We start from the raw sequence: 27,903 nt of genomic DNA on the forward strand, positions 1-27,903 counted from the left end.
CCAATTATTGCGTAAATTATAATACAATTCCTTTATTATTTATTCATATTTTATCTTCCCGTTGTATCTTAAGGCATGTGAAATAGTATAAAAGGACCACAGACGTTGGTGATTATTCTTATAATTTTAATAATTTTGTTCAGGGGATATATTTTTATACATTGGAAACTCATACAATGGTTAAATTATATAAAGTATGCAATCCTACAAACAAAAAAACAAATTTTCCCCATCTGTTTTTAGTTTTTACAAGTAAATCTGAGACACCTACAAAGCTATACAAAAACATCCCTGTTTATAATATTAATAATTATTTACTAGTAATATGACTTGTGTTCTAGCCTGAACAACTCTTCTTCATACTGAAGTTTATTATCTTGAACCTCTAACCAACTCAACCCCGGATCTTTCTCAAACCCCGAACAATTCCCATTCCTTCTGGCGCAAGAAACCCCGTCCCACTCCCCCGAATCCGCGTACAAATTCGCGAGCAAAACACGAGTCGCTTTATCTTCTCCGTCGAGCCTCAAAACCCGATCCGCGGCTTTGACTCCGACGCTCAGGTTCTTCCAAACCACGCACGAGCTCAGCAAAGTCCTCCAAAGCTCGATCATGTCTTTGTCCCCGAAGAAAGGCGGGGAATTTACGATCACGCCCTCGGCCTCGTCCATCAGCCCGGCGCGGCTCAGCAGGCTCACAATGCAGCAATAGTGCTTGGGCCCCGGTTCGATCCCGGCCCAAACCATCCGGTCCCACACCGACTTTCCTTGCTCCACTAGCCCCTTGTGGTTGCACGCCGAGAGCAGGGACAAAAACGTAATCTCGTCCGGCTCGAACCCGTGCCCTTGAATCTCCTCGAACATTTCCATCGCCTCCCTCGCCATCCCGTGCCGGCCGTACCTAAACGTGAAGTAACGGTTAAAGAATTAATTTTTTTTAATTGTTTTCAATCCAAAATATAAAATGGTCGATCTTTATACCGAAATTATCAGTTAATCGAAAAAAAAATCTCAAATTTAACCGAAATTCGATATTTAGGCGCACCCGGACAACATGGCGTTCCAGCACTTCAAATCGGGCCCCACGGTCCGAGAGAAAACTTCCATGGCGGCCCAAACGAGGCCGTTCTTGGCGTACATGTCGACGAGGCTCCCACACACACTCATCTCCGCCTCGTAGCCCGTCTTCACCGCCCGCGACTGCACCATCTCGCCCTGCCTCAGCATCGCCACGTCAGCACATACCCCGATGGCCGCGCTGAGGGCAAATCCGTCAACTTCAACGCCTCGCTGGCGACACATCTCGCGGAGGAACGTCATCGAGTTCATGTCGGAGTAACCAGCGATCATCTCTGTCCACAAAACAGAGTCCTTTCTTTGGACAGAATCGAAAACCTTCTCCGCTTCTCGCGATTCTCCGTTCGCAAAGTACATTGTCACGAGAGCCGATCCGACGTAGACGTTCTCGGCGTAACCCGATCGGATCGTCTGTCCGTGAAGAGGATATCCGTGATTCGAAGCCGGAGAATTAGACGTGGCCGAGACCACGGCGGCGAATGTGTACTCGTCCGGCTTTAAATTTACCGAAACGCCCTTCAACGTTACAAACAACCGCATTGACTCGTCTGAGTCGACGTTCGAGATCACGGAATTCCACGTCACCAAATCCCGGCTCTGCACTGTACGGAAGAGAGAGAAAGCGGTTTCATAGTCGTCGCAGTTGAAATACATGTCAATGAGAGAGTTCATCAGAGCCGAATCGGGATGGATTTCCGAGATCAGGATCCGAGCGTGGATTTGTTTCCCGACGCGATGTTGACCTGATTTTCCGCAGAGCTTCAACGCCATCGAATAAGTCGATTGGTTAGGGCAACAAGCCCCGGATCTCAACATTTCTCGAAAAGCATCGATCGCTGCGTTCGAATCTCCGTTCTTCGAGTTTCCGATCATGATCGAGTTCCACGACGCGGCGTCCTTTTCGCTAAGCCACCGAAAGACCTTCCTCGCCGCGGCTATGTCGCCGGAGTTGGAGTACATCCCGATGAGAGAGGTCTGGACTTTCTTATCGGTCGTGAACCCAAGCTTCACGGCTCGGCAGTGAAGCGAAGCTCCGGTGAGGAGATCTTCGAGCACGTGAAACAGGCTCGTGAAAGTTGATCCGTTCGGGCTGAGACGCTCCGAATCCATCCGAGCGATCAGTCTCACGGCTGCGACGGAGTTTGCGCCGGGGAAGCGAGAGTAGGCGGAGATAAGGGCGTTGTAAGAGACGATGCTTCTGTGAGGCATTTCGTCGAACACCTTCTCGGCGTCCCGTAGAGAGCCACATTTCGCGTACAACGATAGGACGTTGTTGAAAACGTACGGCGCGGGGATGTGAGAGACGGCGTTCATGGCGGTCAGAATGCGAGCGTGGAGCTGACGCGCCGGTTTGAGTGACGCGACGGTGGTGCATTTTCGCACTAGAGTTGATATCAAAGAGACTTCACAGGTCATGCAACGAACGATACACAAACAAAGCGAGGCAAAAGAATTGGAGTCTAGAATTTAAAAAGAAAATGGAAAAAAATAATCAGGAACGTTTATTGGCTTTATCTATTTAGTTAATATTAAGCCACGCGCAGGTAAAAAAAAAAAAAAAAACTAGCCTTGACTTCCGGTTAAAAAAAAAAAAAAATGCTACGATCAAATATTATTCCTTAAAACATTCATCCTCGCAGAGAAAGTCACCTCGTAGACAAAATGTTTTGCCACCCAGACTAAACAATTGAAATAATCACCTGCACGGTAATGTCTCCAAAACCCAACCCGAAGTCATGGTTCCAATTTTATAAGATCGTGTTTAGTTCAAATTAAATTCTTCTATCATTTGTTAATAATTAGATTTTAACAGTTTCACTCCTAAACTTTAATCTTTTTTCCTTTCGAATTTTTTGACAAATTTTATTTTTGAACAAAAAATTGTCATGCGTTCCTCGATTAGGCACTCTAAAGATTAAGCATCTCGTTCCTCGAAGCACAAGTTTAAGAAGAAAAAATCCGTCTGAAAAATTTAAAATACAGTCAATAATTTTCGGTATCAAGTCAGTATCAAACTAAAAATCAACTTTGTAAAAAAAAGTCACCTTTAAGACCATCTCCACCCGAACGGCAAAGGGTGGGGATAGCGTAAGATATACCTCCAGCCGTACGTTATATCTCAAGCCATTGTGGCGTTTGATATTAAATGAGTTTGGTGTCACGCCAAATATGATATGACATTATTCTCTACACCAAAATATTTTTTTAGTCCCTATAAAATTTATAATTTATATATTTGTATTGATTTATAAAATTATATCATATTTATCCTTAAATTATTCATTGAATTTATTTTCAGATACAACATTAACATTTGGAGTTTGGGAAAAACTAAAGCGACATTAATATTAAAAGAGAAATAAAATAACATTACAACGACATCGAAATGTAAAAAAAAACATTAAAATAAAATAAAAAAAACAAAATACAACAAAATAAAATTAAAAAAATTTACAATACATAAACTAGTAGTCGGGAAGATTAGCGCCGGATCCTTCAAGACCGGTGAAATATTGTGAATATGAATCAGAATTGGAAAATGGTGTTTGGGATTGTTGTTGTTCGGCTCTCTTTTGTAAAACTTTGGCTTGTTCAGCTTCCCAAAATGCACGAACCTGAGGATCTGATATTTTATTTAAATTCATTTTCATTATTTTATTTTCTTCTCTGATTGTTTTCACATTATTAGCATTATCTATACTTCTAAGAGGCGTTCCTTCATATCACCTGACTTCTTCATCTGCTCAAGAAGTAGTTTATTTCCTTCATCAACTTTGCTGACGGAGGAAGCTACTTTGTCATCCGTTTTCATTTTTAGTTTGGCTTTTTTCAATCCAATCGGTCGCTCAAAAAGAGATGGTTGTCTAACCGACACAGGAGTTTGTTGTTCGGACTCCGAAAAAGAACACGAACCTTTAGATGTTTGTCTCGCACTTGAGGCTCCGTCTTAAAATTTTTCAAAATTCTTAATGATGTTCCACACATGACCAAATAAATGTTAAGTTTACTTTGTGTTAATTTGTATTTTGAATAATTTTATGGAGTAATACTTCATTATTAAATAATGAATAAGTGGTATAATTGAAAGATATTAAATAAATATAATGATATATAAATAAATAAGAGAAAGTTGAATATAAAATTAATATATCAATTTGGTGTAAAAAATAGAGTTCGGTTGGAGATGAGGTAGTGTTTGATGTGACACGTACTGTAAAATAAAGTAGAAAATAGTGTTATCGGGTGGAGTTGGTCTAAGGACGTATATGCAATATATAGCTAATTTTTCAATTTACGCAAGTCATCATAATTTTTGAATTAATTTTTTTTTATCCGAAAATATATTTATTGATAAGCTCCTAAATGTTTTGTATTTGTATCTTGTTTAAAGTTATGAATCACTAATGAAAAATCGGTAATTTTTTAAAAATTTAAATTATATTATTTCAGTATACCCATCGATAATCGGTATCTCAATAAATTACCATCTATAAAATTGGTAGTTTTTATTTTTGGATAAAATTGGTATCAGTAGTTGCTATGAAATACCATTCGGTAGTCACTATATTAGTAGCAATATCAATATTCAATCCTTGTTCTTAATATTTATAAAAATAAAATAAAAAATGACAATAAGGGAATAAAAATTCAGGCAAAGAAAAAAAATAAGATGACCCGAACGATATATCTTTAATTCAAGAAATAGATGATAATGATGGGCATGAAAATAATTTTTCCATATATTCATAGCTAAGTAAATTTTCCTACTAAGTCTTCTGGATTAAAGTAATCTAGATTTATTAAGAATTTTTTTTTACAATTTCCTTCCTAAACTTGTAAATTATTTTCCTCATTTTCTTACAATGTTTATTTTATACCAAAACTTCGTCATTCATCTCTTGTATAAGTCACTCTAAAGATAAAACATCTCATTTCAATATATGTTACTGTCTAACGTACCGATGAAGAAACAAATTGAACGAAAATGATTGTTCTTACTAAGTAACTTGTAAGAAAATTACAAAAAAAAATACAAATTTAGGAAACAAACTGCAAAGAAAAAAAAAAAGAGCGACCCAAACGATATATTAAGTTTGTAATTGACAAATAGCCACGAAAAGAATTTAATCTGCATGTATGCATATCTTAGTTTTTTCTTTTCCCATTATTCAATCATCAATAGTTATACTTATAAGCAAATAAGTTCTAATGATTCTAAGCATATTCGTGAGCTATCTTGAGAAGAACATCACAAAGCTCTTGTGGGGTACACACCATAGGCATATGATCGGAGCACGGAATCTCAAACACGTCAGAATCACCGCCGTTGTTTATCATCCAACGTTGAAATTCTGCCGAAATTGCAGCATCTTTTTCGCAGACCACGTAGACCTTTTTTACCGAACCGAAACCATTTTCCGAAAATTTCTTTGCTTTAGCAAGGTCCTCGAGGAATAGTGAGGACTTCCTTGTCAAACTCAAAGCCAAATTAAGATCCTATATATATATATATATATATGTTAGTGTCGAAAATTATCAATAACCAAAAAAATTTATTTTTTATTTTCAAATTTTTAATTGACTAAACCATTAAAAATTTGTGAATTGCTAAATAATCAACCTTTCGTTAATTAAATAACCAATGGACAATTCGAACATTTCATACATACCCCTTTGTATGTGTTACTTAAAATTGGTCACGTTAATAAAAAGACATGATTATTTACTTACGATTAATGAAAAATTGACTATATATAACAATTTTATTATGTTTATAAGGCTATATATCTAACTAAGAAAATTCTATTCTAGGGTTTTGAGACAAAGGTATTTTTGAGAATCATGAAAGAATTTTCTCATTATTGAACTCATTGATTTACAAAGTACATATGGTAAATCAATCATTTTGTAACGGACATAACTAACTCTATCTACGTGGCATATTGCCATTGGCTGAATTACAACGTAAATACACATGTGGCATAGACACGCACACATACATCACACACGTGACTTTCTTTAGCTTAGCTTTGACTCATCGACTCTTTTTATTTTTATTTTTACATTTATAGTTCCCATATTAAAATAAGAAAATTGGCAACAATAATACTATTTGCTTGTCCCTTACCAAAACTCAAATATTGACATATTTAGTACCAAATCGATCACAAACTGTAACCAGTTTATGACCAATGTGTCACGAAATCAACTCAGTTCGTGATCGATTTGGTGCTTATTGTGTTAATATTTGGATTCTGGTTGATTTTTGGTAAACGACAAGCAATTGATATTATTGATGTCAATTCCCTTTAAAATATAAAAAAAAAAAAAAACACTAACTCATAAAATTTAAGTATCCATTTATTCTTTTAACGTCCTAAGAACATGGCTTATCTCACGAGGGCATTATGGTAATTTTAATAATAAATTTTAATAAACCATTTAAAGAAATATGCATCAGATTCCTTGTATGTCTATATAAAATGTACATGTAGGTAATTTAAAAAAGTTATTAATTATAATCGGGGTTATCAATTACCTGGACAGAGCAGAGTTGGTAGAGCTTTTGGGCAAAAAACTCGGGACCAAAAAACATAGAGGTCAGTGTTCCATTTGTAGTCTCGTACGGCTTAAACTCTGTGTCCAACCAATTCTCCGGCGGCGTTATCCCGCTGTACTGAAAATCACACAAAAAACAGCAATTCGTTTATATAAACAAAATTATAGCATGCAAAAATATTCGTGGATTCTGGGCAAAATCATGCACATATTTAATAATGTTATTTCTAGACACTTTGGAACATCGAGGCTGATAAACGACCCTATTTTTTTTTTTTTCTTTTTTCTTTTTTTTTATTAGAGAAAGGGTAACGTTTGCATTCATGGTGAACTTAACACAAAAAAATAAATTGTGTCGAACAATCATACGCATATAAATTCCGAAAAAAAAAATATATTAATACATTTTCAATAACTTACCCGCCGGCCAAAATAGTAGGGTCTAATCTTATTCTGCAAATTTTATTACAAACGGATTTGAACTGAAATGTTAACAAATTATATTAACGGATATCACTAATTTAGTCAGATGAGAAAACCAAACAAAATCAAGTTATTAATATATAGCCGCACTAATAATAAAGAAACCTTAAAAAATCATTAAAAAAATACACGACAAACGAAGCCGTTACTTAAAACAGCGAAAATGACATTAAATATGTCGTTCATATACTTCAATATTTTGCTCTTACTAATATCTCATATTTACATAAATTAAAAGAAAAAATTAATGATATAGAGAAAAAAATTCGCCGTTGAAAAAATGGACAAGTATCTCCAAAAACAACACACGTGGTCGAGAACGTACAGACCACGGCGGTGATCAATACTAATGTAGTGAGATTTAAAAATCAAACAAAATCGATCCATGAAAAAGCATAGGTTGACGTTTATATATCGTTTTCGATTTCGTTTCGAACTTCTTTTCGATCAAGTCGATATATATGTATGTGTATATATCTATGTATTATATATATACATATATTTTCTTCCTTAAATCTAGATGAAAATTTTAAGTTATTATGTGATATATATATTTTTTATAACTTATATATAATGTTTTATAAATTTATTATTATTTTTATAATAAATTTGTGATAATATAAGATTTTTTATTTACAAATCTTATATTAAACTTATACATAATAATAAATAAATAAATAAAACCCTACAAAATCATAATGAAAAAAACAAGGAGATCATTTAAGATTTACACACGTCTAAAGCATGTAATGTAAGCGTATAACTCTTTAATGATCTAGATCTGCTTGACTTTTCAGCATCACACACCGACAAACGTACACACCTGGTCGAGAACGTACGACGGCGCGTGGGAAGTATCAGGCATAAACGCGGCTACAAAGACTCCGGCGGCGATCTTCTCCGGGAAAGCCTCCATGGCGTAGGCGATGTTGAAGCCTCCGAGAGAGTGACCGACGAGAACCACTTTCTCATCGGAAGGAAGAGAGTCAACGAAGTCAAGAAGTGGGCGAGAATATTCCTCCATCGATTCCACGGCTTCGATCTGCTTCTCATGGATCCCGGAAGCCGCCATGTTCAGCGCCGTCACGCGGTTCCCCGCCGACTCCAGCCGATGCTTCATCTTGAACCAGCTCCACGCGCCGTGGCACGCGCCGTGGACCAATACAAAGTGCGTCGTACTCTTCTTTTCACCCTCACGATCTCCCATTGCTGCTATTATTATTATTATTATTATAATGTGATTGATTGAGTGAAGAGAAACCAACTACGTGTATATATATACAACAAAAGAATTGCCGGATATGATTTATGGGCGGACTCTTATTTAGCTGTTTTCTGTCTGACAGCTATTAACAAAAAATTAAAGAAAAAACAAACAACTATAGTGAAACGTGAGAGGACAAGTAGAAGAAAAAATATAGTTGAATATTCAAATGTGTGATATACTGCATGTTACTTTAATGATGATAGATATAGTACTACTACATTTGTCTGGGACTGGGGAAAATTATATCATTAAAAATGTATTACTTCTAAAATATTAGTTATTTTCATTTTTTAAAATAGTATTCTTAAAACTGTATAATGATCATTTGTGGTTATTTTTCTTATAAATAAAATTATAATTAAACAGTAAACAAAGTTAAATAAAGTAAAAAACAGTAAACAAATCATTTTTAAAAAATTATTTGAGGCCCTTGGCCGTTTGTCCATATTATTTATATATGTCATCTATATCTGTTGCTGTATGTATCGAGATCAATAAGATATGGAAATCTTATTCCCTATTTTCTGACTTTTTGTGTCTATTAATATATTGCGATGCATATCTTGAGAGCTACATTTTCTCATCATCACAGACTCACAGTTCAGAGAGCTCTTGTGGGGTACACGACAAAATCTCAGATAATCTCAAACAAGTTTGTTTAAAACGAGCAACTCCAAAACAAGGTGTGGATTTACTTATATGTAAAAGTAAGGGCAGCGTTTTAGGTTTTTAACCCCTTCCGTTCTTGTGCTGTTATCTCTCACCTGAGATTCAAAATTATCTCCACACAAATGTGTATCGATATTGAAATTGTATAATCTCTTAGAGTTGTCACGGTGTTTTATTTTTTAATATGATGTCACTGTCACAGAGTTGTTGAAAGTTGGAACTTGAAACAAGTTATGTAGTGACGAGATAGACCTGCAAACAATAAATAGACTAACGACCATCAGTGTGCAAAATTAAGTGACACAAAATATTAGTAATAACCCTTTTGGTATAATAACACCTATGCCTCTAGGGAACAATTGTTAATGTCTTTATAAAAGGTTAGGAAAAAACAGTAAAGAAAAAAATAGAGGATAAAAATAAATAAATAATATTCTATCTCCAAAATTTACTAGTAGATTTATCCAAATTATAGATATGATGAAAAATGAAAAATAAGTTATCAAATGGTACTAGACGTGTCAACTTCTCTTATCATTTTGAGAGGTGACAATGTGGTCCCTCAAAGAGTAGGTCACATGAGAAAAATAGGAATGACAAATGTGCACGTGTATGGTCGGGTGTACCTATTTTGTTCTTCAAATAAGACATAGAAAAGTTACTTCTTTATCCGATATTTAAACAGATTAGACAATGGAAATACGTACCCGCCAAATAAACAAGTACAAATTGACTATACCCGATTCAGTCTCTCCAATTTAGAGAGACAACCTAAATTAGGTTTTGGTTTTATTAATCGAGAGACCTATTTATAAGTAGGTCATAATACAACTAAGCCCAACCCATTAGTTTAAAAGACAAGATATGTATATTAAATAATATAAATAACAAAAATAAAAGACACAAGTGAAAATAAACGTAGCTTATAAGCCTCTGCTACTCGGTCAATTTATACAATATAATCAATGCAAGAGTAGTAGTAAGCATAGAATTGAGTTGATCTTGATACAGATGAATCGGAAGCAAACGTCAAATGAATATGCCTTAGTCAAAACGTACGAACTTCATTGGTTTGACTTTAACCTCACGTAATTACGTGATAGTCTATGGTTAGATACAATAATAACAAAAAGAAATGTGGACCAAAATATAAAAATTTCCTTGTGTGTGGTGTATCACGCATTTGTAAGTAAACAACTTCTGTCTCCCCTCTTATCACATTTTCGTTTATAGTCGTTAGACTAATCGTATTTTAATATTTTCCTTATAAAATACAAAAGAAAAACACATTACTTATATAAGTGCATGCATGCAAAGCTATTCTCTACAATCTTATACCTATCGTGTCTAAATTCTAATAACAAAAATGGATGGTCATACTCATAGGACGCACTTTGTATTGGTCCACGGCACGTGCCACGGTGCGTGGTGCTGGTTCAAGCTGAAACATCGGCTCGAGTCGGTGGGCCACCGCGTGACGGCGCTGGACATGGCGGCTTCAGGGCTCGACTTGAGGCCCATCGAAGAAGTGGATTCGATGGAAGTATATTCCGCTCCACTTCTTGAATTCGTTGCCTCTCTTCCTCCGAACAAGAAAGTGGTTCTCGTCGGTCACTCTTTCGGAGGCTACAACATCGCCTATGCCATGGAAGCTTTCCCGGAGAAGATCTCCGCCGGTGTCTTCGTCACCGCATGTATGCCTGATACTATCCACGCGCCGTCCTACGTTCTCGAACAGGTGTGTTATTGATTGAATAAATTACCTAGCATACCAATTTTTCAAAACGTTTTTTTTTTCTTCAAGATTTGCTGTCTGTGGAGATTGAACCCACGATCTCCACTTTGAAGGTGGTGTGGAGATTAAACTAGGTACCACTTCAAAATATATATTTTTTTTAAATATTGATTATAGTTTTTTTAAACTCGTAAAATTTATGTTATTTTTTTAATTAACATTTAATAAAAGGGGTTAAAATTCTCTGCATTATAATTCGAGCCAAACTATAATTAAAAAAGTATTTAAATTCTTTGCGTTAAAATTTAAACTAAATTATTCAAAAAATTAAAAAAAGTAGTCAAAAGTAAAACATGACACATACATCATAAAATGGAGACTTCGATATATGTTGGACTTTTTTTTTATTTATTTAAATAATTTGGTTAATGGAGAGTAATTATTTAACTAGTTGATATAGTTTTTATATTAACGTCAAATTTCATTGTTGAGGTTAAAAGAATAGCCAAAATATTGATATGTTTTATAATGATACGTTGAGACACTTTCGTTTTCATTTATTTATTTACCGGCACTATAAAAAAGAAGTTGATTAAATCATATGATTTATTTATTTTTGGGTGTTGAAGTATGGTGAGAGGACTCCAGCGGAAAATTGGATGGACACAAGATTTGAGCCGTACGAAACTCCAAATGGAACGTTCACCTCTTTACTTTTTGGTCCCAAATTTTTGGCTTCCAAATTATATCAACTCTCCTCCGTCGAGGTAAATATTTAACCCAATATTTTTTTTACTTTCATTATGTCAACAGAATACGTGTGTCTATTCAATTCATATCAGCCTAAACTTTGACGAATGATAATCTTTTTTTTTCGGAAGATAAATTGGTGCCGAATATCTGGTAAAGACAAGAAGTTAGGCAATGAAATTTGATGTGCGTGCGTGTGTGAGAGAGAGACTATGTAGAATAATTGTCTCTAAACATATGTTTTTGAAATTGTTTGATTAATTTTTTATTATTTTTATAACTAAATGACAAGACTACTATCATAATATTCTCTTAATTAAACTAGGATGTGGAAAATATACGTTTACTTTATTTAATGAAAAATACCGAATGTTTAATAGGGAAAGTATCATTTTATGACTTTTATCCAAAGGCGACAAACATACACACATTTCCTTAAAAGTCGATCACAATCATACTAGATGGTTTTTTTTTTGAAACACATACTATAAGTTATTTGCTTTTTGATGAATCAAAACCTTATGTTAATATCAATTGTTAAAATTTTATCTTATTGAAATTTCGATAGACTTATTGCACATATTGAAATGAGCATAATAAAATAATATATGCTTATAATCAATATTTTTTGTTTTTGTAAATTAACATGTGAAAACTAACCCTAATAATATTGACAAGGATAAACAAAGGTTAATTTAATCAACAAAACATAAGGTTAATTTAACGATAAACAAATAAATAAGTTTATGATGGTGATCGACTTTAAAACTCAGTAAGATATGAAAGATAAGTTCCCATTTACCTTACAAATGTTAACAAAAATTAAAAAAAAAAAAAAAAAAAAAAGTTTGGGTATAAATTATAATGTTTAATAGTAACTTATGTAGGATCTTGAATTGGCTTTGAGTTTGGTAAGGAAGTCCTCTCATTTCCTTGAAGACCTTGCTAAGGCAAAGAAGTTCTCAGAAAGTGGTTTTGGTTCGGTCCCAAAGGTCTACGTGATATGCGAAAAAGATGCTTCAATTACGGAGGATTTCCAACGTTGGATGATAAACAACGGCGGTGATGTGTCTGACGTGTTTGAGATTCCTTTCTCCGATCATATGCCTATGTTGTGTACACCACAAGAGCTTTGTGATGTCCTTCTCAAGATAGCTTGTAAATATGCTTAGAAATTTGTCTTGATCAAATTTCACTCTATATACTTGTATTCATTGTTGATTAAATAATGGGAAAATAAATGTTGTTATACTTGTGAAAGGGATATAGAAGTCCACTATTAATCAAAATAATCGTAATTAATGTCATTTTTACATTTGTGAGTTGTTTTTGTACAAATAGTCGTTTTTCTTATGGTCGTGGTCAACCCGGCTTGTTGGAGACGGAAATGCGGAAGCCGTCCTTCCTTCCGCGCGTGGCTCGGCTTAACGGCTTAGCGGCTTTCGTCTATACGAAAAGAAGGCTTCCGCGGAACCGTTTACACGGAAATTCGGCTTCCGCGGTTTCCGTTATTTTACTGTTTATACACGGATTTATTAATTTTTTTACACTTTCATCCTTTTCTCTATAAATATAACTAATTTCAATCCAATTTTTCACAACATCATCCATCAAATTCTCTCTACAATTCTCTCTACAATCTCATCAAGCTCTATGTAATTTATATAATATAGTTTCTAAATTAAATTTTCTATATAGTTTAATATAATATAGTTTCTAAAATATAGTTTATGTACCACGGTTTATTTTTGTAATCCTTTCGTTTTATGATATTTATTGTAACCACGGTTTTCCTCCGCCACAAGTGAGGGTTCATTAATAAAATTTTCGTGGTTCCGTCCACGTTTCTTACTTAAAATAAAAACGTCTCGAAAATATTTTCATTATATAGTTTGTATGTAAAGATAAAATTTAGTTTGCATATTAACCCTTTTTATTAAAAACGTAACATTTTAGTCCTTTTGATTTTACATTTTAATTGAAATCAAAACGGCTTATTGGCTTAACGGAATAATGACTTCCAATAAGAAACGGAAACGGCTTAATAGCTTAACGGAAGGAAAATTTCCGTTAAGCCATTAAGCCGTCCTTATTGGCTTATTGGAAGGCCGAAATTTCCAATAAGCCAGGTTGAGGTCGTGGTCGTGTCTCATTTATAATATAAATCTAAAAATTGACTTCACTACCTTCTATTAAACTTAATCCATTAACTTCCTGTTTATTATTGTATTCAAGAAATAAATCCTTTTTACAGTATTTTTTTTAAAGTTTTATTTTACTATACAATTTTATTTAGCTTTTCTTTGTCTGTTTACGGTGCTATATGTGATAAGGGCACAATTTTCTTAAGGAAAAAAAAAAGATTTATTGTTGGTTTGCAAATTACCATCAAACAAGATATTTGTGTAAGTTCACCTATACAATTCCGTAGAGGGAAATGGTCATAGGTAGTAGTCTTTTTGATACTTTTGATCAAAATGTTGTGGTCATTGTTTTTGGACAAAAATACTACCTAACCATGTGAGAAAAGTCTTAAGTGCCGTTTGATTTTTTATTTTGTTCATTTCCATCAAACTTCCTCTCGGCTCTCTCTCTCCTCGTTCATTGTTTCAGAGCTCTCTCTCTCTCCTCGTTCATGATTTCAAAGCTCTCTCTTTCTCCTCTTTTTTCTTCTCTCGTTCATTTAATGTTAAAAAAAGCTTGCCTTTTTTCTGTTTGTCATCGCCAGTGGTTTGTCCGTCGTCGTCATCGCCGAAGAGGTAAACTTTATCTCTTCATGTTAGCGAACGAAATCTAGGAATTTATGGGTGGGTTTCGTTAGTGTTTGTTTTTTGGTATGAGTTTCGTTGTTGACGTACGGGTTTCGTGTTTCGTTCGTGTTTATTTCTGGGTTTCATGTTTATGGGTTTCATTCGTGTTTCTGGATTTCATATTTATGGGTTCGTTCCTGTGTTTGGGTAAAAATAGTTTTTTTTTTATTGTCGGAGCTGACATACAAGTCTACAATTTCATTTATTGTAGACAGAAATGTCTACAATAAATGAAGTTGTAGACTTCACGTTGGCAAACGAAATCTGAGAATTTATGGGTGGGTTTCGTTCGTATTTGTTTTTTTTGTATGAGTTTTGTTGTTGACGTACGGGTTTCGTGTTTCGTTCGTGTTTATTTCTGGGTTTCATGTTTTTGGGTTTCATTCGTGTTTCTGGGTTTCATATTTATGGGTTCGTTCCTGTGTTTGGGTAAAAAATAGTTTTTTTTGTATTGTCGAAGCTGACATGCAAGTCTACAATTTCATTTATTGTAGACATACAAGTCTACAATTTCATTTATTGTAGACTTCTATGTCTACAATAAATGAAGTTGTAGACTTCACGTTGGCGAACGAAATCTGAGAATTTATGGGTGGGTTTCGTTCGTATTTGTTTTTTTTGTATGAGTTTTGTTGTTGACGTACGGGTTTCGTGTTTCGTTCGTGTTTATTTCTGGGTTTCATGTTTCTGGGTTTCATTCGTGTTTTGGGTTTCATATTTATAGGTTCGTTCGTGTGTTTGGGTAAGAAATGGTTTTTTTTTTGTATTGTCGGAGTTGACATACAAGTTTACAACGTCTGAAATTGTAGACATACAAGTCTACAACTTCATTTATTGTAGACATAGAAGTCTACAATAAATGAAATTGTAGACTTGTATGTCTACAATAAATGAAATTGTAGACTTGTATGTCAGCTCCGACAATACAAAAAAAAAAGCATTTCAGAGTTCCTCCAATCCTTTCTCGGTCGATCTCTCGGTTCGGCGGTCTCCTCTGGCTCGGCGGATGTTCTCAGGCTCGTCGGAGCTTCGTCAAAAGCTTCTCTGATGGCTTTTCCTTGTCTGGAGTCGGTGGAGCTCGCGTCTCCTCTGCCTCAGCCGAGTCATGCGGCGAAGAAAAGAGAGACTCGGAGCTCGCGATTCTCCTCTTTCCGGTCGGAGTTCACGCGAAGATTGGCTCGGACTGGACTGAGCTCGGAGTCGTGCGTCGGAGGCAGAGGACGGCTCGCGACAGAGCGGGTTTTGGCCGGACTTGCAGAAACTCGGGCGGTGGTTATAGCGTCGATTTCACCAGAAAGTTAGGAGAGCGAGGGAGAGCGAGAATGTAGAGAGAGACTGGGGAGAATTTTGTTTTTTTTTATTATTAATTTATTAGTTTTCACGTGTGTGTGGTGTGGGTATATTTACAAAAGGGCAAAATTATACTTCCTCAGCTGATCAACTATTGTTCTTGTCCAAAACATGAGTTTCCATATTTTGGTCCAAATTATGAAAAACGATAGTACTTAGGGCCATTTCCCAAGAATAGAGGCCCAAACAAGCACTCGGCCCAATTAACTTTAGGAGAAAGAAACACACTGCCGAGAACTGAAGAGCTTTCTATTCCCAGATTCTCTCTCTCTCTCTCTCTGTCTAAAGGAAAACGCCCCGCCGTGAATTAGCGATGGCGGAGAAACCTCAACCGGCGCGTATAGTGTACTGCGGCGTATGTAGTTTGCCGGCGGAGTATTGCGAGTTCGGCCCCGACTTCGAGAGCTGCAAACCATGGCTCGTCCTAAACGCCCCTGATCTCTACCCTCATCTCGTCAAAGGTCTCTCCATTTTTCCAAACCCTAATTTCTCAATCTCAATACTACTGTTTTGGTTCTCAGTTTCTTCTTGTTTAGATTCCACCGCCAACGAGACCGATAAAGTCGCCGATCAGTTACAGTCCACTGGAATCTCTTCCTCCACCGGCGCTGCTTCTTCGGGTAAATGAAATAACGAAATCCGTTTCTTTTTCCTTACCTTTTCGATTCTCACAGGATAAAATTAAAATCTTTGATTTGATTCATTGAAATTATAATAGTGTTAGATCCTCAATAAATGCTAATGTTTTGGAGCGAATAGAATATTGTTAGAAATGATAATAATATTGATCAGCAATAGTTAACATGCAACATAGCTCAATAGGTAATTGGTTTTGAGATATGAAGCTTTACAGTACTTAACATGGATCGAAGCTCAACGGAACTTGACCGAAGATGAGCGAGTCCAAAAAAACCACTATCTCACCTTTGAGAAAATGAAGAAACTGAGCAATCCTATCCTATGTAACGATCAAGAAGAACTAACAATCGCATAACACTTAACACAGATGACACTTGTGATTATGTTTCACGTTTGTTACATGTCTCAAACCTTTGCTATTTTTCCAGCATCGAAGCCGGAGGAAGTCAAACGTCTTCCCGGTGGAAAGATCAAGAAGAAGGTAACTCGAGATATTTACACTTTTGAAGCCCAAAGAAGTCTTTATTAGAATCTGTTTGGAGGTAGAGATTAAGTTGAAAAGCTCTGGTTTTCGTTTATCTCCAGGAGAAACCGGAAGTGATCATTGAAAAAATGACACGTAACAAGCGAAAATGTATCACTACAGTTAAAGGATTGGAACTTTTCGGTGAGGAAAATACTGCTTCGAAACGTCCATTTTATATCTATTATTGATATTCGTGAAATTTGTAGTGACTTGGTCCGCGTGTGAGTTGTTTCTTAGGCGTCAAACTCGGTGATGCTTCGAAGAAACTTGGGAAAAAGTTTGCCACCGGAGCCTCTGTTGTTAAGGTGTGTTTGACGTTTTAAGCTAATTTACTCTCTGCTTTACTGAGTTTCACATTTTATATTCTGAATTTGCTTCAGGGTCCGACTGAGAAGGAACAAATCGATGTTCAAGGGGACATATCATATGATGTCGTTGAGTTCATTACAGATACTTGGTCCGATGTAAGATCTCTCACCACTTTCTCATCTTCAATACACTTGTCAGACTGTTATCGATTTTCATACTTGTATCGGACGATAAATTTATAAGTCACTCCTTCTCTAGATAAAACTGCAAGTACATCCAAAAACACTCGCAAATAAAGTTATCCGGTCTGGCTTTGGAGGTGAAGGAGTTAGGATCTTAGAAATGGGGGGGATTTACAGTAATTATTAGATAGTTAAGGGTTTAATATGAAATAGTTTGGTCTAGCAATAAGGACGTAATGCTGCGATGCGTGGATACGCTTATTGTCCAATGTTCGAGTGAAGCTTAGAACCAAAATGTTAGGACCGAGACTCTTCTGGTATATACATATAAATATATGTATACATACACACATAAATATATGTATACATACACATAAATATATGCATATATATATATATACAAATAATTCCTTTGGGCGAGAGAGGGTGTCTTGACACGCTGGGAGTGGCACAATCATCGACCATTTGTATTATTTTGATTTTTTTCTTAGCTGCCATCAATATGGTGTGAAGAGGCTCTTAGCATAAGTTCAATGCATCATATTTTAACCCAGTTCAAGATGCCCTAAATAACCAAAAAATGTTAGCGTGAACTATAGAAAACTTGTACGGTTATTCCTCGAGTTAAGAGAGTTCTACAGAAAAAAATCAATATAACCACGATCATAGGACCAAGCACGTACACCTATATTGTTTTATCAGCAAAAATGTTCTAAACTTTTTAATAAGCGAATTAAAGAAATCAAATTATTGTAGATATGATAATGAGTAAACAAGCTCATAAAAAAAAAAATAAGCTATCAGGATTTAGTTTCTTAGGCACACTATCGTCTTTCACTTGATGATTTTACATTTTAGTCTAAACAATTTGTAGCTATTAATTGAAACCCGTCGTTATATATGTACATATAAATATTCTTTTCTTTGAGAATCTGTCAGATCAACACCAAAAGTTTTTACGATATGCTTGCGTTTTTCTTAGGCTAAACATTTTTCTCTTTTGTTTGTTAGGTCCCGGAATCTGCAATTTTCTTTATAGAAGATGGGAGGAAAGTCCCGGCAGCATAACTTTTTTAATTTACGGCAACATAAAAATAGCGAGTGTTTTGGATGTAAAGGACTCGCAGAGCTCTCAAAGTATAGAGCCGTGGGAGTCGATAAGCCAAAACAAACTAGCCTTTTTGGACCACTTGTTTTGCCGACTTTTATAAGCCTTATCTCGCCGGAAAGATTATTATAACATTATCGGAGTGGAATGAATGTTTTAATTTATATGAATGTTATGTGTATAGCTGAAATGGCTCTACCATTTTCTTCTTTTGGAGAAAGAAAGTTTCTCCATGTTGTTAAAACGTTCGCCATATTGTTGATGAGATGACTCAGAGAGGATCTGTAAAATTTGTATGCAGTTTCTGTTGGCATCCATGGACTACGTAGATTTGATGCAGGTGCAAGTAATTAAATCGAGTTTCTAACACATTCACTCTATAACAACAAAAACGAAAAACAAATAAAACTCTCTGTGGGTACAAATACGAGCCAACAAACCGTCCATTTTAAAAAAAAAAAAATTGCATTTGTGTACCCATGTATATATATACACGAATATTTTAGAGAAAAACATCACAGATAATCTCATATCTTCATCAGTTAATCATTTTATTATTATGATACAAACAACGTAGTTTCTTAATAGTCATGCTGGTAAATTGACATAAAGAACAGTAACAATGTTGATTTATTAATAAATTAAGCTAAGATATACCCTTTCAGTATGCTAATTATGATAAATAAATAAATATAAGTACTCAAAATGTTGATTCAGTGAATTTTTTTTAATATTAAGAAATGAACGGCTAAGTTACAATAAACGTGTAAGTTGCAATAAACGACTGACTCTCATCGATTTGAAAAAATAGGATACAAAGACAACATTTAACTAAAATTTGAGAAATGTAATAATACTCTTTTTATAAATCAGTAATAATTATTAGCTCCACTGACGAAAATTCATGGCTTCATCCCTGTGTACAAACATAATATTGGACTAAATTAAGACTTTGACTAAAAATAATCTTTATTGTTGTTAAAGCTCTTGTTGACCTCGTAAAAGGATATCTTATTGGCAACCCGGGGTCCTGACCGAGACCCAATATGAATATATAGAAAATAAGATAAATAACATTACGTAAGGAAGATTTTGTTGTCCACGGGACATGATTATTTGAGAATTTATAATAATTTTTAAAATTTTTATATTTATGTGAAATTGTAGAAGACTAATGAATGATAGTTTACGCACCTTTGTTATTGTCGTTGAAATGGACAGGTAGATATAGCTTGTGTAAGATGTAGATTTTGTGGCGATTGAAATGATAAACTATCTGATGTTTAGTTTGGTTAAATAACATGTAATACCAAGAAGAAGTGGACATTCCTGTGCATGTATTATCGGTTGAGAAAATTGGATCTATTAACAGCCTTTGGTTCTAAAATTATGTTGACTTTTTTATATATATATATATATATATATATATATATATATATATATGTGATTATTGCTCTCAAGAAATCTTGTTGAGTTTTATTTTGCTGGAAAAATCTAGTTGATTATAACATATTCGATTGTGCGACAAGGGTGTGAAGTGTGCCTAAAATTCTCTACCACTGAACGTGAAGAACAGGAACTACCCAAATTACCCTCAATTTCTCCAACCAGCAAAGTTCAAAGAAAAATGTCCAATTCTACATGTATATGTATAGGTGTAAAAAATTATCCTAATTCTTAGTGACAATATCCTATATTGCCCTCATACGACTTTGAGATTTAAATTCGTAGTAATGCTCTTGCAACTAAAGAAAAACATTAAATTACTTTTAAAGAAATATATTAAACCGTAAAATCTTAGAAAATAAATGGTTCACTTCAATCACAAATTAAGACGCGTTGTGCCTTGTCACATGTGTATATAGTTTTTTTTTTCGATTTTATTGTATCAAATCATGTGTATAGAGAGTTTGTTTTAATGAGATTACAGGCTAATTGCATAAGTTTACTACAACACCCAAGAGAGATTATAATAAATATTTATAATAGAATGAGATTACCATTCACAAAAATATACTTATTTTGATTCGTTCCCAAAAAATTTAACTTAATCGATTCCGGTGCAATCGTAGTCCTATCTTTTTCTATATTTGAATTCACGTGTTTTTGCTGCATTATCTTAATTTAATTTAGCTTATAGTATATTCCACTATATTGGAATCAATTCGTAATATGAATTAGAGTAATTCATTAGTATTACTAATTTATGTGAGATCGATATTCGTACTTTAAGTATATTTCGTTATTTTTTGCGACACGTACACTTGCATGAAAAATTGTTATATTTACGAGATTATAATGTTATCATCCTTGAAAAATTTAGGGACATGAAAAAGGTACCTCTGATTAGATCAGAAGTGGTGCTTTTATTAGATGTGTGACCCTAACTCATACTTAAAAGTTAGCTCAAGAGTGAAAAGATGTCACACACTTATAAGGAGTACATTGCTCAAGTACTCAATGGATGTGAGACATTTTAATAGCTTTGGCACCTTAGAGGTAGGCAACGGTAGTAGGAAACAAAAAATCCATAAATATAAATCACAGTTTTTAAAACATAATTTATTTTCTTTAACTCACTTGTTTGCAAGTACTGTATTATTTATATTTTAAAAACATTACCACATTATTTTATTGGGAATTTTTTTTAGTTAATACCATATTTTCCATCAAGTTCTGTTGAGCAAGTCTTACGCAGCTCATGAATGCACCACAATCAATCAGTTATTATGTAAATATATTTAGTTTATATGTCATATATTTAGTTTTTATGCTTCATAATATTTCCAGTATCTGTTAGAATCTCAAGATATTAGCATCATTAGTTTGTTTCCTTTTCTATTGTATTGTGTATATACCATTCTTTTTGTTTCCTGTTTTATTATATTTGTACGTGACTTTGTTAGTATATATGGTTCAATACTGAATAATAAAGCATCAGTTCAAAATCAATTACTTGCTTTTTATTAAGTTCCTTCTCCTTTTAGGTTGTGGAGGAATTTTATTTGTTAAAAATTAATATGCGGTGGTGATTTAGAAATGTCTCGAAGAAATGCCCCAGAAAAAAATGGTGATATGGGCGGCTGATGTCGCGAGATTTACGAGAACCTATTTATTAGAAAAACCCAACTATGAACAAAATTTAATATAAAATGTTTGAAAAATGTTTATTGACAAAAAAATTACATTTGACTAATGGAAACATGACTCAAACACATCTCAATATGCACTTTTGGGTACTAAATATATTCACTAGAGTCAGTTTCACTTCATTGGGCGGTTGCCTTGTAATTCCATACAATTATAAGCAAGTGGATTAATCCGTATGTGCTTCCATAATGTAATTAAGGATAATTAAATGGATAAACCGAATGTATTGACCAGCACAAAAAATAAACTAATACTTGAGGAAAGAAAAAAAAAATTTAACGACCACTTTCAGGAGTGCTATTTGCACCTAGACGCAAATTCTAGGTACACATCTCATTTTCGTTTATATCTTGCGATCGAATGCGTATTGATTTGTGTTATATACATTGACTTTTACACATTTGACTTGATAAATATCATTTATGTAAATGCTATATTGTCCATTCTTTTTTTTCCCTTGGTTATTAGTTCAACAAAATTATAGGATATCCTAGTGATTACGTACCAAGCAATTTGTTTGTGTTACTTTTTCTTTAATAAGTGTCCTCTTACGTATAAGATGGAAAAAGCGTACACGTTTGAAAATACACCCTTCCATTTCCCTAGGATAAAGTTATACATGTATATATTTAAGATGATAATACCCAAAAAAAAAAATACAAAAAAAAACATTTGATATTCTTAAATATAGCGCCATATATAAGGCTGTTTGAACGATTATATTATCTGACTTAATTGTTAAAATTTATTAGTAATGAGAATCGTTAAGGGTATTTGAAAGTCATCAATATTAATACAGTTTATTTATTCCCATTTCTCCCCTTCCCCTTCTGCTACTTTATATATATCCCAAGAAATGACACTATATAATGTGCCTTTTTAAAAAAAAAATGTAAATGAATGACGGAGGGAATGAAAGAGGCACTCTAATTATAAAAGTAAACTATAAAACAATAATAAGGCCTCAATCTCGTAGATATAGAAATCCTTAAATAGCTTCTTAAAACAATAGAATTGTATTGAATATATACATGGAATTGACTACCTATATTTTTTTTAACAATTTTATGACCTTTATTATAAATATATATATATATACACACACACACAGTTGACTTCCAATATAAATACACACATATGCTTCATGTATTGTTGCCTCTCTCGCATCTCTAAATCTTCATGCACCCCTTTCATTTCATATATCTCAGTTAAATAAAACCATTGACTCGGTTACACTCTAAAAACGACATGTCATTCGTCAGCTTCATCGTCGTTACTCTCCTCCTCTGCGAAAGCAAAACCACCACTTCCCAAACCCCAAATGACGACCCAATCTCAGCCAAACTAAAAAACGACACCATTTCCCTCGCCGCAGCCTCGTCGGACTTCGGCCACACGGTGGTCAATCCCCCGGAAGCCGTCTTTTTCCCGGCGACCCAAAACGACATCCAAGCCCTAATCCGCCTCGCGAACGACAACCGCAGCGAAACCGGCCGTCTCTACTTCTCCGGCGGAATCGCGGCGAGAGGGCAGGGACACTCGGTCAACGGACAGTCAACGGCCAAGAATGGCATAGTCGTAAATATGTCCTCCCTCCCGTCCGAAACTCAAGGAGGGGTTGGGATTAGGGTTGTGACGTCATCGGACATAGGTCCGTACGCTGACGTGGGAGCGGAACGGACGTGGATGGAGGTTTTGACGGAGACGGTGAAGAAGGGGTTGTCGCCGGTGACGTGGACGGATTATATTCATCTGAGCGTTGGAGGGACTTTGTCCAATGCTGGGATTAGTGGACAGACTTTTAGGTTCGGTCCTCAGATCAGTAACGTCCATGAACTTGACGTTATTACAGGTTTGTCCCGAACAATATTATTTCTGTTTTATTTTTTTTCACGTCATCGTATCTGTCGCTTTTCGATTTACTATACTATGTATTTTTTTTTTTTTTTTTTAAATTCATAACGCCTTGATAAATGATATTAATTAGCTAAAAAACAGATAATCTTGTTAGTTTGTATATATTATTGTGAAATAATCTTATATGAATCGTGTGCGTGAATGTACATGTGTTTATATATCGATTTGATCTCTGCACCTGTTTTAATTGTTTTAAGATAGAACTTAACATATAGATATAGATGACGAGATTTATTCCTTTTGTGTAAAATTAAAACCTCCACTCATGTCATAGCCGTTCATTACTTAATATTAAAAAAAATTCACTGAATCAACATTTTGAGTACTTTTATTTATTTATTTATCATAATTAGCATACTAAAAGGGTATATCTTTGCTTAATTTAATAATAAATCAAGGGCAGTGTAGATTTTTAACCATTTTTAAATTTAAAATTGCATTTTAGCCACCGTTTAGATAATTTATGTTTATTAGCCAGGCGAATTTATTACCACTGAAAAAAGATTTCCTCACCCCTAAATAACTTCCACGATATATAAGTGATATAATTAAGAAATAAAAAAGGAAAAAAATAATCTTGTAACGAGATTTATTCCTTTTGTGTAAAATTAAGACTTTTTAGATTTTGGGTATGAATGGGTATTTGTAGATAGATAGTGGTCCATATATAACCAAGCCCTAGCAATAGGCTATAGCTTATACATGAAATTGATAAAACACATTAGGTACGTAATTAGGCAGTACGTGTGTGGACGGTGGGTTATAATTATTATATTTGTATGCTAGAAAATTCATTCGTGATAAATAAAATATGTTAGATATTTATATATATATATATATATATATATATATTTATATTGGTGTGTTATAGATTCAAAAGTTACGTTTCTCTTAATAACAATGAAGTAAAATATTCGTAGAATTTTTAAAGCACATGTGCTATTATAATTAGCTAGCACGAATTTGTTAGTTTTTTTTCTTGAAAAAAGAAAGAAGTACGAATTTGTTAGTGTATGAGATGTTATTTTAAATTATTTACTTGGTTTATATCTTGAACATGATTATTTAGGGGGATCGAGTGGTTTTAACGTTTAATCGATATTGTTTTTCCTAACCATGACCTAATAATTAAGAAATAATTTCAGTCATGAGAGTATCTTCTCGATCGATCTAATATGGACATTAATGCGAAAACATTTTTTTTAAATCAGCTATAAATTACTTTTTTGCCTAACTTTTATTAGTCCGGGAACTGAATGGGCATTGATTGTTGTATTGAGACAATAGATGTGACAGGTTAAATTGTTCTATTTAATTCCAAACAAAATAAGCGTGGAGCATGACATGTATATGATCATGGTCAGTTCTTTAATTTTATATTCCATAATTATTTCAAATAAATAAAGAAGTATTGCTGAATAAACATATATTTTTTTTTGAAGATTTTGTTACAATTGACCAATTCTTTAGATTCGTTATTTTATTAAGAAAATAATCCACCAAATCGAAATAAATTAATAAAATATTTAAGGTAATTTGATTTAATTCGGGTTGGTAGACAATTTTCTTTAGTAAATTAAATTAGTCTAATCAGTTTATTAATTTATTTTGACCTGATAAACTATTTTTTCAATCAAATATAATTTTTTAATTTTTTTTTAAATAAAATATGTTATTGAACCCTTATTTTGTTTTTTTTAATTGGAACCTGAATAAATACATTGTTGTTAGTTGCAATATGCATAACCGAGAACCGGTCAAATATGACAAGTGAATTATTTTAATGAAACCAAAAACCTATAATTCTTACGCACATGTCTTGTTCATATATTTTCTAATCTGATTATATTGACATAACTGAACAAATCAGAGAAGTCAACACATTTAATATATTATATATATAGCTTATCAATAGCTTGCACTCAATTGGCTTCCGTTCCCTTTCGTCAAAAATTTAATATATAATTATATGATCGAAATTCTATTTGTCAAATAAATGTTTAATTCTTTTATAGAACATTTCTATTGTATAATATATTGACATATAATTATATTTTCAATAATATACAGGCAAAGGAGATTTTGTGACTTGCTCAAGAAACAAAGAACCTGAGTTATTTTATTCGGTTCTTGGAGGTTTAGGACAATTTGGAGTTATTACTAGAGCAACAATTGCCCTTGCACCAGCACCAACTAGGGTAAGGAAATTACTTGATTGTTTTTAATAAAAATAACAAATACAAAACTCATTTTTCGTCCTTTAACATGTTTTTTCAGTATTATAATCAAACACATAACAATGAGGTTGTCATCTTTATGAAAAAAATATATCAAGCCCATTTTTTTATTGTTAAATTCCATCTTAAAATCAATTGATATTAAGTGAAGAGGCTCAACTAATATATAAACACATGTTCATTTACACACACAATCAATGTGGAACTATCCCACTTAAATAGTTATAAGCCAAAGAAATCTTGTAATAATTTCATGATATTCTACAAAATGAAGTCGTTTCAATTCAATATGTTATATTTTTTAAAAAATTGGACGTTTAGTACAAAAATATGTGCTTATAAAATTTACAAACTCACAATTCGATCAAACAAAAAGGACATTTTCGTACTTTTTCATGAAATTACTAATTTAATGAATCATGCATGCTATAATAAATATTAGGTCAAGTGGGTGCGATTGTTTTACACCGATTTTTCAACATTTTCACGGGACCAAGAAAGCTTGATCTCGATGAATGGAAGGACGGGGAAGAATGGAGTTGATTACCTAGAAGGCTTTCTTATCATGACACAAGCTCCTCTAGATCTTTCCTTTTATCCCATTGTTGACCAACTAAGAGTCACCGCCCTAGTTACTAAAAGCGGAATCGTATATGCAATCGAACTAGCCAAATATTACGATGATGGTTCGAAAGATTCGACGGTCAAGGTAATAATCAAGCAATTTAAATATGCTTCTTTTTCCTCGTGATTTACCTTATTCTATTGTTATTTTTCCCTCTAATATTATCAGGAATTGCAAACTCTTCTACATCGGCTGAATTTCATCCGTGGATTTTCGTTCGAGAAAGACGTGTCGTACTTAGAGTTTCTAGATAGAGTTGGAAGTGACGAGCAAAAGCTAAGGAAGCTAGGGCTTTGGGAGGTCGCTCACCCGTGGTTAAATCTCTTCTTGCCAAAATCACAAATCTCAAATTTTGACTCCGCAATTTTTAAAGGCATTCTTCTAAGATATAAAGTCCCAACTTCCATAGTCATTGTTTACCCAATGAACCGAAGCAAGTAAGTCTAAATTTGATTACATATTTTCTATGATCTATTCCTCAAATGTTTCTCTCATGCATTCCATGTATTTAATGAATTTTAAATTTTTTCTATTTTTTCCTATTAATAATACTGCGCGCACATTCAGTTAGTCTTTGAAAAACCAAAAATTATAAAAAAAAAAAAAAAACTTTATTTGATGACTGAATTATATTTAGTTCTCTTAATCATTTTTAATTATTTTACATATATTAAAAATAAATTGTATCAAATTTATATAGAGTTCCTAATCATTTTGTGTTCTATATATTACAATAAATTTCATTTTTTTTTTACTTTCTAACAATCACGTTCATTACATATTAATTAATTTATTTGAATCTATATACAGGTGGGATGATAAAATGTCTGCTGTGATACCAAATGAAGAAGTATTCTACACTGTTGCTATTCTTCATTCGAGTGGATTCGCCGAGTGGCAAGCTTTTGATAAGATTAACAATATGATATTACAGACTTGTCGTGATTCTGGTTTGATGGTCAAGCAATATCTTCCACACTATAAAACCCAGCAAGATTGGATTAACCATTTCGGACCCAAATGGGACAATTTCCAGAAGATGAAAATTCAGTTCGACCCCAAGAAAATACTCTCCCCTGGCCAACAAATTTTCACAATTTAATTATTGTAATTCATAAGCATTTCATCATATTGATAATAATCTTATCATTCTTCTTCTTAGTTCGAATGGTACTTAGTTAAATTTATGCTATGTATTTAGTGTTAATCTCTCGTCTTATTAAAATCTTCTAGTACTTTACATATTATATATCAACTTGCGTTAATTCACTTTTGCAGTGTTTTGCAATAATATATATAGATGTTCACTTAATATAAAGTCTTTTGACACCTATATGTATATTGTATATATACTCTCACTATTAACAAGTTAATAAAGATAAATAAAGACATGATCAATTAGAGCTCATATCATTTCTTCCTTCTCGTTTGGAACTATAAGACACAATTAAGAAACAACAATCAATTTTTTTTTTTTAGGATTAAAAAAAAAACAGATCGAGAAGAAGTAT

At 33.6% G+C, this 27,903-nt stretch overlaps 5 protein-coding genes across 6 annotated transcripts; 3 read left to right on the forward strand and 2 right to left on the reverse strand.

The window, feature by feature from the left end:
- Positions 1-166: 166 nt before the first annotated feature.
- Positions 167-2,580, reverse strand: LOC149398935 (Pentatricopeptide repeat (PPR) superfamily protein). The gene is made up of 2 exons (XM_089612741.1): positions 1,045-2,580; positions 167-900 (listed from the first exon to the last, which is right to left on the reverse strand). The coding sequence occupies exons 1-2, from the start codon at positions 2,490-2,492 to the stop codon at positions 318-320; spliced, it is 2,031 nt and encodes a 676-aa protein (XP_089468867.1). The 5' UTR covers positions 2,493-2,580; the 3' UTR covers positions 167-317.
- Positions 2,581-5,051: 2,471 nt separating this feature from the next.
- On the reverse strand, positions 5,052-8,533 carry LOC149398936 (salicylic acid-binding protein 2-like). Its single transcript, XM_089612047.1, has 3 exons — positions 7,942-8,533; positions 6,616-6,753; positions 5,052-5,573 (listed from the first exon to the last, which is right to left on the reverse strand). Exons 1-3 carry the CDS (start codon positions 8,323-8,325, stop codon positions 5,292-5,294), a joined length of 804 nt encoding a protein of 267 aa, XP_089468173.1. The 5' UTR covers positions 8,326-8,533; the 3' UTR covers positions 5,052-5,291.
- A 1,832-nt stretch (positions 8,534-10,365) lies between these two features.
- On the forward strand, positions 10,366-12,819 carry LOC149398937 (salicylic acid-binding protein 2-like). The gene is made up of 3 exons (XM_089612293.1): positions 10,366-10,792; positions 11,419-11,556; positions 12,427-12,819. Exons 1-3 carry the CDS (start codon positions 10,421-10,423, stop codon positions 12,709-12,711), a joined length of 795 nt encoding a protein of 264 aa, XP_089468419.1. The 5' UTR covers positions 10,366-10,420; the 3' UTR covers positions 12,712-12,819.
- Positions 12,820-15,937: 3,118 nt separating this feature from the next.
- LOC149398938 (Translation initiation factor SUI1 family protein) lies at positions 15,938-18,707 on the forward strand. 2 transcript variants are annotated; one of them, XM_089613850.1, is made up of 7 exons: positions 15,938-16,160; positions 16,236-16,319; positions 16,767-16,819; positions 16,924-17,005; positions 17,102-17,169; positions 17,245-17,328; positions 18,367-18,707. In XM_089613850.1, the coding sequence occupies exons 1-7, from the start codon at positions 16,013-16,015 to the stop codon at positions 18,421-18,423; spliced, it is 576 nt and encodes a 191-aa protein (XP_089469976.1). In that variant the 5' UTR covers positions 15,938-16,012; the 3' UTR covers positions 18,424-18,707. The 2 variants fall into 2 exon arrangements, with proteins under 2 accessions (XP_089469976.1, XP_089469975.1); XM_089613849.1 differs by having other exon boundaries at positions 15,938-16,319.
- A 4,036-nt stretch (positions 18,708-22,743) lies between these two features.
- On the forward strand, positions 22,744-27,666 carry LOC149398939 (cytokinin dehydrogenase 4-like). Its single transcript, XM_089612473.1, has 5 exons — positions 22,744-23,465; positions 25,601-25,728; positions 26,210-26,476; positions 26,561-26,829; positions 27,203-27,666. Exons 1-5 carry the CDS (start codon positions 22,862-22,864, stop codon positions 27,492-27,494), a joined length of 1,560 nt encoding a protein of 519 aa, XP_089468599.1. The 5' UTR covers positions 22,744-22,861; the 3' UTR covers positions 27,495-27,666.
- The last annotated feature ends 237 nt before the right edge of the window (positions 27,667-27,903 follow it).

Source organism: Urtica dioica, chromosome 4 (genome assembly GCF_054948205.1).
Source record: "Urtica dioica subsp. dioica isolate 48M chromosome 4, U.dioica_male_clone48M_v1_H2, whole genome shotgun sequence".
NCBI lineage: Eukaryota > Viridiplantae > Streptophyta > Magnoliopsida > Rosales > Urticaceae > Urtica > Urtica dioica.